The sequence below is a fragment of the Echinops telfairi genome, unplaced genomic scaffold (assembly GCF_000313985.2).
Source record: "Echinops telfairi isolate 266 unplaced genomic scaffold, ASM31398v2 ScPeMD7_7417;HRSCAF=8455, whole genome shotgun sequence".
In the NCBI taxonomy this organism is placed as follows: Eukaryota; Metazoa; Chordata; class Mammalia; order Afrosoricida; family Tenrecidae; genus Echinops; species Echinops telfairi.
In genome coordinates, this window is record NW_022111317.1 from 1,380,539 (window position 1) to 1,390,550 (window position 10,012).

General features: G+C 63.7%; 1 protein-coding gene across 9 annotated transcripts in view; it reads right to left on the reverse strand.

Moving 5' to 3' along the window:
- The window catches only part of PPFIA1 (PTPRF interacting protein alpha 1), a 67,787-nt gene that overhangs the window by 30,192 nt on the left and 27,583 nt on the right, over positions 1–10,012 (reverse strand). For 8 of the 9 annotated variants that reach the window (XM_045297116.1, XM_045297117.1, XM_045297114.1 and 5 more), the window contains exons 2-9: positions 8,103–8,204; positions 7,647–7,811; positions 7,188–7,262; positions 6,584–6,685; positions 6,125–6,346; positions 4,341–4,487; positions 2,364–2,498; positions 1,266–1,349 (exon numbers count right to left, since the gene is read on the reverse strand). In XM_045297116.1, the coding sequence (XP_045153051.1) occupies positions 1,266–1,349; positions 2,364–2,498; positions 4,341–4,487; positions 6,125–6,346; positions 6,584–6,685; positions 7,188–7,262; positions 7,647–7,811; positions 8,103–8,204 (1,032 nt within the window). Of the gene's footprint in view, positions 1–1,265; positions 1,350–1,650; positions 1,726–2,363; positions 2,499–4,340; positions 4,488–6,124; positions 6,347–6,583; positions 6,686–7,187; positions 7,263–7,646; positions 7,812–8,102; positions 8,205–10,012 lie in introns of all 9 variants that reach the window. The other variant, XM_045297120.1, reaches the window with a different exon arrangement.

Sequence of the window (10,012 nt, forward strand, 5' to 3'; positions counted from 1 at the left end):
CCAGCAGTGCGACCAGAGTCACGGCTCCACACACCGCGCTCTTTCACTGCCCCCCACCCCCACCCCGCAGCCCAGCGTGTGGGCCGCTGTCTCCGCCAGCTCCTCTCCTCGTCTTCCTCCTGGCCCGCTTTCCTCACTCACTGCGGCGCCTGTCTCAGCTCACAGCTCGTGTGATCAACACGTAAGCCCGTCTGGGGACAGTCTCGGGATGTCACTGGGACAGCCCCACAGTCGTACTCTGGGGCTCTGGTGAACCTGCTTTCGTTTTCTTCAAGTGGAACTTGTCGGGAGCACGGGCCGCTCCTGTCTGCAGTGGCCCGTCCTCTCTTCCCATAGGTGTGCTGTCTGCACCCTGCGTCCCACCTGGCGGGGTCGCTGCATCACGAGAAGGCCCTGCGTGGACATGGGTCCACTCTGCGGCTCTTCCCTTCCCTTCCCCGCTGACAGTGGGACTGGCGTGTGCACGTGAGCGAGTCGCACAGACCGGCCTTCCTTCAGGGCACATGGGGGCCGTCCTCCGCCGGCAGTGCTGTTCTCCTCCGCCGGCCACTACAGGCACTGTGGCCTAGGGCCGGGCGTGGAAAGCTGGTGCCCTGTGCTCTCTTTCCCGACAGTGCCCGCTGAGCCCGAGTCTGGTCATGATGGTGGGCGTTGGGCTTTTTGCTCGGGCCCACAACCTGCACAAACACGAGTGGTGCCCAGTGGGGGCAGAAGTGCTGGTGGGCAGCACGCCCCTCTGTCTGCCCAGGCCACCTCCGCCTGCCCCTGGCTCTGCACTTTGGTAAGGGGACCCTGCACCAGGGCATGCTGAGGCCAGTGCAAGGGCCTGGTCACAGAGCCAAAGCGCAGCCTGGCACATGCTCCTCCTGCCCCTTCTCAAGCAGAGGACTGACCGGCAGCCTGAGCAGGACCACACGGACCATCAGGGCCTCAGTGACAGGATCCAAGTGCAGCAGGGAGGAGGGACCCGAGTGGACTCGTGTCCTGAGCTCAGCGTATGGCCAGGAGGCTGACCTCTGGCCGTCTGCTTGCTGCACCAGGCCTGCCGCTAGCTGGGGCCGGCTCGGAGCCGCGTCTGCTTCCTGGATGCAGGGAAACTCCCTGGCACCAAGCGGGCGCCAGGGCACCGACAGACACTCACTCTTCCCAGCTCTCCTCACCCAGACACCTGCCCTCTGGGGCCGGCAAGCCAGCCCTGCCTGCGAACCAGACTGGGCTCACTGCATGGGTGCTGAGGTGCCCAGGGCCAACACCATGAGGCATACCCGCTGCAGCTCCTGGTTCTTCTCCTCCAGCTGCAGCTCCATCTGGCGCAGGCGCTCCTCCACGTTGCCGTGCCTCTCCTCAGCCTGCGGGCGGAAGCAGGGCGAGCTGAGCAGGCAGCCATGGCAGCGCACCACGCCGCTTGCGGCTCCGTGGCAACAAGTGCCTCGAGCATGGCGTGGGCTGCAGCCGAGGGCCGGCATACGTCCAGAGACGCGCCTGAGGGGGCGGGTGGGCTGACCCGTGCAGCCATGAGCCCGCATGCTGATGGACAGAGGCCGGTGGGCACGGTGAGGGGGTGAGGGGCTCGCCTCCGGGGCATGAGACCCCTGCTTGGGCATGGACAGCGGCAAGCGGCAGGCAGTGGGTGGTGGCTCCGGCCTCTACCTTCCTGACCCGGGAGCTAAGTCTCGCCAGCCGGGCTTCCTGGGCAGCAGAGCTCTCAGGAGATAAGAGGACGGACTGCACATGCGACAGGCCGGGCAAGGCGGCAGGAGAGAAACGTAGACTTTACCAGCAGGGCCTCGCTCACCAGCTCCCCTTCAAGAGCAGTGCTACCTCCCTCTCCCCAGCGGGGAACAGGCCTCAGCGGAGTCTCCTCAGAGACGGTGGCTTCCCGGAGGGCCTGCTGTCCACCCTGCCTGCCCCGTCCCTCAGAACCCACAGGGGGGTGGGGTGTTCCTGAAATAGAATGCCCTTGTTCCTGTCACAGTGCCTGTCAACCTGCTCACTGTCCCCAGAGCTGGTGAGAACTTGGACAGGGCTGTGTCGGCCAGGCCTCGGCAATTTGCTTTGGCCAGAAGCACTGGTCAGGCAAACCTCTTCCAGGACACAGCCCCTCCGATGGTCTGTAAGAGCCAACCACCCCTCCAGCCCAGGAGACAGCCGCCCTTGCCTCCCACCAGGCTTCCGAGCTGGACTCGGCACCCCGTGGGCAAGGCTGGCCGGACGGTACGAAACTCCGGAACCAAGAACCAGGAAGACGCCCCGCACAGACAGGGCTGCGCGTCCCAGAGGAGCCGCAGATGTGCCTACGCCATCTGAGAGCAACGACACGGCCGGACATGCCACCACCTCAGGGAAGGCCCCATGTGCCACACCTTGGACAATGCGGCCACCCTCTGGGCCAGCTCCGCCTCCACCTCGGGCAGCGTCTCTGCTCTGCGCAGCGTCTGCTGCAGCTTCTGCTCTGCCAGCTCCAAGCGCTCCTGCAACTGCCGGTTCTTATCCTCTGTCTGCAAAGAGAAGGCAGGGTCACCCCGCCACCCACCCCACGCTCAGCATCCAGAGCACGCCACTGCTGCCTGGCCCGCCTGCCCCTGGGGGAGGCTGTGACCCACTCGAGTAAGAGCCCCGTCTGCATGCGCAAGGAGAGTAAGGGCATCTGACATAGGAACGTGGACAAGCAAGGGGGTCCTTTGAGCCGTCTGTGGTCTGCGAGTGAATGGAAGGGCCGAGCGATGCCCTCCCAGAGAGTGAACCCTGTCCCAATCACACCATGGTGGTCACTGCAGGCAGCCGCCCTGAAGGAGCTCCCCGCAGGGCGCACCCTTTCTGCCGCAGCAAGCGGGCAGCACTGTCCCCAAAGCGTGTGCCCCCCTGAGCACCCTAACAGGAGCTTCCTGCCACAGAGAGAAGTCCCACACCCACGGGTAGAGGAGCGCTGGCAGGACCGTGTGGGCGTGGCCAGCAGTGCGACCAGAGTCACGGCTCCACACACGGCCGCACAAGGCGTCGGGACAGCTCTACTGTCCTGCGGGGCCACCGTGAGCCAGAAGGAACTCGATGGCCATGGTTTGTGAGGCTGCCGCACTCGGCTGTCCACAGTCCAAACCGACAGCACTCTCCGGGAGAGGCGGAGCCCACTGCCTGTAAGACACCTCACAGGGGCTGCGGCCCCTGGCCTGCAGGGACTGGGTTGGATGACCCCGCAGCACAAGCGGCCACGGCAACAGAGGTGAAGATGTCTGTGAAGGCAGCCTCCTGCTCCCTGGAGGAAAGGCACAAGGAGGCTCCAAGCTGGGTTTGCTCCACAGACCCGCCCCCCCTCCCCCCCACGCTGCCTAGGGGCAGCTGGCCCAGGACAGCAGTCCCCTGCCCTCAGGAACCACACACCCTTCTGGAGAGCACCCAGGGAGTCGAGGGTCCCACCCCTTTCCACCACAGCCTGCGAGAAAAGGCCCAGGGAAACCAGGGTCAAGGGATTCAAGAGCATTGTTCTTTACAGAATCCCTCTCCCTGTAGACAAAGATTTCAACATAGAAAAGAAGTACTCAAAAAAAGGAAAATCATAGTCACTTCTAACTTGAGTTACTCTTTTTCCCGTGCACACACATCTGCATCTGCACATATTCAATACGCTATTTTCCAAATGCTCGAGAAAGACACACACAGGGCACCCGAGTTACAGAACCCACTCACACCACCTGTCCTGTGTTTGTTGTGTGTGTGTGTGTGTGGGGGGGGTGCAACAGTGTATCATCTTATCAGCACCAACAGGGGCTACACATACAACACTGCGGCGGGTGACTGTTACCATTCCCTGACGTGGCCTCTAAAGCCCAGGCAGACCCGCTAATCGAAGGCATCGAGGGTGAGACTGGACAAGGACAGGCGGCTTCAGATGAGGGCGGTCGCGTGGGTGCTGCAGGCGCCGGGAGCCTGGGTCTGTGCTCTGGCTCTCCCGCTCCCTCCACTGTGGGTGCATGGCACCTGTGATAGTCCCCAGTGGCCCTCCAACATCCAGCTTTTTGGCTAAATCGTCCATAAAACCCTGCTAGCTCACGGTCAGGAAGCAGGCAGAGGCAGACAGCGACAGCCCACTCCTCACCATGGGTGGGACTCCTGACCCTGTCGTCCAAGGGCAGCCATACTGCCCCCCCCCACCCGCAGTGCATGCCACCCTTCAGCAAGTAGCCCAACAGCGGACTCCAAGACCCTGGAACACAGCCCCAAGTGGCACGGCCCCCGGAGGGTTTCCCAAGGCTGCCATCTTTGTGGGCGCAGCCCGGCTCCACTTGTCCGCCGGGCAGCCTCACAGTCAGCAGCTGAGCACTGCGCCCGGCCGGCCGCCTCACCTGCCGGTGGAGCGCGTCCTTGTTGGCCATCTCATTCTCCAGCCTGTCGTTGAGGTCGTGCACGGACGTGGCTTCACGCTGGGCCGCGAGGTAGCGCTTCTCAAGGGTGGTGATCCTCTCCTCCATGTCCTCCTTCTGGGCCACGGCCTGGGGGTGGGGGTGGAGAGGTGGACTGAGTGCAGGAGACACTCACCTCCAGGAGGGGAGACGCGTTCAAACTGCCGAGGGGACGCCAACTCACAGCCCCCCCACCCCCGCCCCCAGCACGGAGGAGCACTGCCGCGCAAGGTTCCCGAGAACCTGGGGGATGGCCCAGCAAACCCGACAATGAACCTGTTGCAGGTGCATACACACAGACTGCACGCGCACACACACACACACCCATGCACGCACATACACCCGCACTGCCTTGGAGTCAGCCTGGCCTGCGGGCTGGCCCTGTGGGCGTCTAAGTCTGGACTCCGGGACAGAGCGGCTGGTGGTCTCCGAGTGCTGGCTGGCAGTCAGCAGCTCGCGGTGTGAGCCGTCCCCAGCGTGCGTCACAACGAACCCACCTCCAGAGACAGAAGGGTTCACTCACCAAGTGCTCCCTAACTGCTCCAGCCACTCAGTGGCCCAGCGAGCGAGCCCCTTCACTGCATGCCCAGGGCTGCAGGACGCAGCTGGCCGCCCTCGAGCCCTGGGGTGGGCACAAGGCCTCTCTGGAGAAAGCTAGCCCTGTGCCCGTGGAGTAGACTCCGACTCCCACAGCCCCGAGGACATGCAGATGGCCCATGGCCTTCCAGGCTGCCGCCTCTTTCCTCTCGGGGCAGGAGCAACAGGTAGGCTCACACGAGCCGGCAGCCTAGTGCTTAACCACTGCACCACCAGAACTCCTGAAACCTCATGCCAGGATCACAAATGCCAACACGTGTCGCTGTTCAGTGCAGCGAAAAGCCTAGAGCCCACCTCCACAGCAAAACCACCCTCCCTCCGCCACCCACAGGGGCCCACCCGCTGAGACCTGGGCCAGACCTTTCACGGAGCCCCTCCTCGCCTCGTGCCCAAACTCACGCCGAGCATGGCCACGCTCTGCCCCAGCTGCATGCTGAGCCACGCACAGCGGACCCACCGCTCCACACAGGCTGCCCAGAGGACACGGCCCTACTGCAGGGCTCCTAGGGAGCATCCAAAGGCATTCCACACGGATGCACACCCAAAGTGGGCACAGACAGGAAGGGCAGGTGGCCCTGCTAGTGAGGCTAAGTCCACACTCCGCTGTCTCTGTCTGTGTGCCTGCCTGCCGGGGCTCAGTGCCCAGGCCCTGGGGAGGAGTCCACCCTGGGACAGTTGTCTGTCCACTGAGGTTCCTGGTGAAGGAAGGGGTGTGGCCCAGTCAGGCCCCAGCACGGTGTGTGCAGATACTGTGGAGACTCGGGGCAATCTGCGTGAGGCTGGGGTTCACTAAGCTGAGCGGACAGGGTCTGCAGGATTTCGCAGAGGAGGGCCCAGCACGCCCATGATCTAGACTGCTCTGCGGGGCTCACTGGACAAGGGAAGCGTGGTGGTGCCGCAGGTGACGGCCAGGCTGCTCAACCTCGCGTGTCCCTCTGAGGGCACTGGGAGATCTGGGCTCTGGAGCTGAGCTGGCAGTTCTGCTCAGTCCCACTGGCTTGATGGCCAGGCGACCTAGGTGTTTATGAGCCTCCTGGTCCACCCCTCCCCTGCCTGCTGCGAGGCCCTGGGAGTCGGGGTCAGAGTGCTGGACCCCAGCCCACAGCTCCGTCGGCACCGTGGCACCTCACCTCTCGGACCTCCCTCTGCAGCTTGGTGTTCACGTCTTCAGACTTGATGAGGTCCTTGCGGGCTGTGTCCAGGTCCTCCTCCAGCTCGGCCACGTGGCTGCACAGGACGGCCAGCCGCTCCTTCATCTGGCCCTGCTCGCGGGCCTGCTTGTCGATGACCTCCTGCAGCTCCACCGCCTTCGCCAGGTCCTCCTCGTGGCTCAGGGAGCCGTCCGACGACCTCTGCAGGACAGCCCCCGTGAGGGGCCTTGCCAGGGGCCGGGAGCGGCACAGCCGCCGACACCAGCCCCTAGGTCTTGGTCCACAGGCCCCTCGCGGCACCGCCCCACCCGGCACGCATCCTAGATGCAGCTCACACGAGCAACAGGGGCAGAGGCCCACAGGGCAGCCGGTGCCAGCCACGGGCTTGGTCCCAGCGCCCTTGCACGCACTCGGAGAGGCGGCCAGGAGCTGACTTGCCTTCCCGTTGGTGCTGGGCGTGTTCTCCTGCTCGTGGTTCACGTCCGGCACCCCGTCAGCCAGGGCTTTCTTCTGACTGTTCTGTTCTTTGAGGATCATGAGCTAAAACGGAGACAGGCGTGAGGGAGGCGAGCAGTTCACGGGAAGGAGCAACAGAGCACAGCGCCCTCTGCACAAAAACAACAGCGCTCACCGCCAAGCCCTTCCACTGGCATGCCCTCATCCAGAGCCTAACGGGGCCACGTCTGCTCAGAGCACTGGGCTCTTCCCCAGCACGGCCTCCGAGAATCGGACGGGCAGCAGCGGGGTGGGGTCGAGTTCCTGCCCAGGGGGGGGAACGACTCAGAGCAGGAGGGGCGGTGGCAGCGTGGCTCGGCGCATGTCACCAAGGTCCTTGAGTAGCGCATGGGGCGTGTGCTCTGCTGTGTGATTTCAACAACAACAACAACAACAACACCACACGGAAAGGGTTAGCTTTCGCTAAAGAGCACGCACACCAGAAACTGCAGAGCCAGCGAGGGGCAGAGCCCAGCCCCGTCCTCAGGGCTGCTTTGGTTGAAGACTCTCCCAACTCAGGCCCGGGCCAGTGATGCGCCCCGCTTACCTCTTTGTGGGTGGTGCCTAATTCTTCTTCTAGCAGACTGCATCTCTCCAGGGCCACGCGCAGCCTCTCTCTCACCTGGAAGCAGGAGGGGCCAGTGAGTGCGTGCCTGTTCGCTACGCACTGCAGTCTTCAGACAACGCCACAGCAATCGCCACAGGGATCAGCGTCGAGCGCACCAGGGCCGATGGTTCCCCAGTGGATGGAGAAAGCCCCCACCCGTACCCTGAGATGAGGGCAGTCACGATTCTTGACACATGACACCCCGGTTTACGGCGTCTGGTGCCAAACCGTGCTTGTGACCACACAGCACCTGCCCTCCCCCACAGGACGCTCCCATCACACAGCACGCGTTGGGCTGAGCGGCGTACAGAGTGGGGAGGCCTGTTATCTCCACTTTTCTGTCCCCCCAATTCTGTAAGTCCCGGTGCCCTGGGCCCGTGAGTCCGAGGCGGGCTGTACCTTCTCGTCCAGGGCCTTGTGGTGCTCAAACAAGGACTTGAGGGCTTTGAGGACCTCGACCTCGCTGGACACGCCTGCTGGCGATTGGGTTTGCCTCTTCACCACCGTCATCCGCAGAGACCGCTCGTGCCGGGACACCAGGCACTCCAGGTGCTCCAGCAGCAGCTGCGTGAGAAGCAGACAGTGAAGGCCTCCCCACTTCCCAGCCACACACTGGCTGCTCACTGCGGAGCTGGCAGTTCGAAGCCACCAGCTGCTTCGTGGGAGAAAGACAAGGTTTTCTACTCCCATGAAAGGTTATTGCCTCGGAAACCCACGGGCAGATCCACCCAGTGCTACGGGGTCGTTCTGGCGGTGGGTTGGGTTTGTTTGGGGTTCCCTTCCCATGTGCACAGAGACCGAATACCTTCTTCTGGCTTGCGCTAGGAGCCGCCCAGGTAGGCAGGGCCCACTCACCCTGGTGTTGTTTCTTTCTGCCTTGAGCTCGGCGATTTCCTCCTCCCGCTCGAGAAGCTGCTCCCGGCAGATGTTCAGCTCCTTCGTGAGCGCCGCAAACTCCTGCAGGAGGGCGGGGAGGGGACCCTCTCAGGCCAGCACCTCCAGCCTCACCTGGAGACCGCCCTGGACGAGGCATCTCGAGCTGGCCGTCTCAGGCCTCCGCCCGGCCGAGCACTACAAACCTGGACGACTCACAGACACATGTGCTCGATGCCCCCCAACCTCCTTCTCTAGGTAATCTAACTCCCCTGGGGTAGCAAGGCTGTGGGGGAAGTGCTCCCCCCCAGGGTGGGCTGCCAACCCCCTGGGCAGCCATACAACACAAGCACACGTGCCCCGGGCCAATTCCAAATAGCGGCACTCAGAGCATGGGGCTCCCCACAGAGTGGGCGACACCAGACCACAGGGCCCACGGGCACCCACACCCAACATGGGAGGGGCGTGGCCCAAGAGCAGGGGACAGAGACAAACATGATGCCGACATGTGTCTGAACATTGGTAAAAGAGGCCCAGTGGAAAATATTCCACATGAGACAGCATTTAGGAGGAAACCTAGCCGAATGACAAGCCCTGTGTGGACAGGTGTCGGCAGGCTTGTCAGTGTGGCCAAGTGGACCAGGTCCCCGAGGACACTCGGCCACCCAGAAGCAGAGTCCACGCAAGCGCCAAGGCGCCAAGGAGGCCGCTTTGGGCCATCGCTGCTGGCGGCTCCCACGCTCTCGCGGTCTCCACGGGACGAAGCCAGAGGCGGCCTCGGGGCCTGGAGTCTGTGTGACTCGCAGGAACCAGGCAGTCGTCCTCTCCAGGGCAGACCACCTCATTTCTCGGGGCTGCACTGCTGACCTCCTGCTTTACTCTAGAGGGTTTCGACCGCCCCCCAAGTGGGACAGATGGGCGGACCCCCGCAGGCATGGAGGGCCTGGCGGCCAGGCCAGTTCTTACGCACAGAGGACGGGACCAAATGCCAGTTTGCCTGTGTTCAGGCTGGGGAGTTTCTCTCGTCCCCCGAGCCCCAGTGTGCTGCATACTGGGGTCCGCTTCTTGAACAAGCTGTCTGTCCGTCCACACGTTGCCCAGCTCCCTTCTCCGTCACTTGTGCTCCCATCACCATGTTGGGCACCTGAAGCCCTGCGTTTACCCTGCTTGCAGCCTGGCAGCTCTGCCAGGAGGTGGCAGGCGGGATCTGGGTCAAGGGCACATCTTGGCTCGGAGACACCTGTAGTTGTGCCACCACCACCCTCCCCTTCCCAGCAGCCTCGGTGCCAACTGGGCCCTGCTGGGTGGTCACACTAGAGGGGTGGAGGCCTCACTGAGGCTCAGCTCCCAAGGGAGTCTAGTTGTGGTTCCCAGGACACTTCCACCCATGTCATCCCAACCCGAGGGGCCCAGTCCTCTCCTGCCAGTGGCCTAAGCTGGCTCTCTACGTGGGGCCTGGTCCAGGGGCTACAGCCTTTGGGAACACAGGCCAGCAGCGCAGGGGGGCAGGGACGGCTCCAGGGAGGCCTCCAGAAATCACTGTGAAGGGCTTGGTATGTCCTACTGTGAAGCCCGCGTACGTGTGTCTGTGTGGCCAGCCAGACCGCCGCCAGGGCTGAGTCATCTGAGCAGGAGCCCGCCCGCAGGCCTGGCAGGCAGAGGGTGGCAGGGTCCACATTCAAGTGGGGACTCCTGGGGGGTCTTAGCTATAGGCTCCAAGGGCCTTGAGCAGGGACTGGGCAAGACTGTTACAGGCCAGCGTCACCTGGGGCAGAGGACAGGCACTGCGGGCTCTGGGGCAGACCAGGAGCCCTAGGAGCAGGGCAGAGGCAGGGGAGGGGAGGGGGAGCGTGAGAAGCTAGTGCTGAATCAGCAGGCCCCACTCCAGAGAG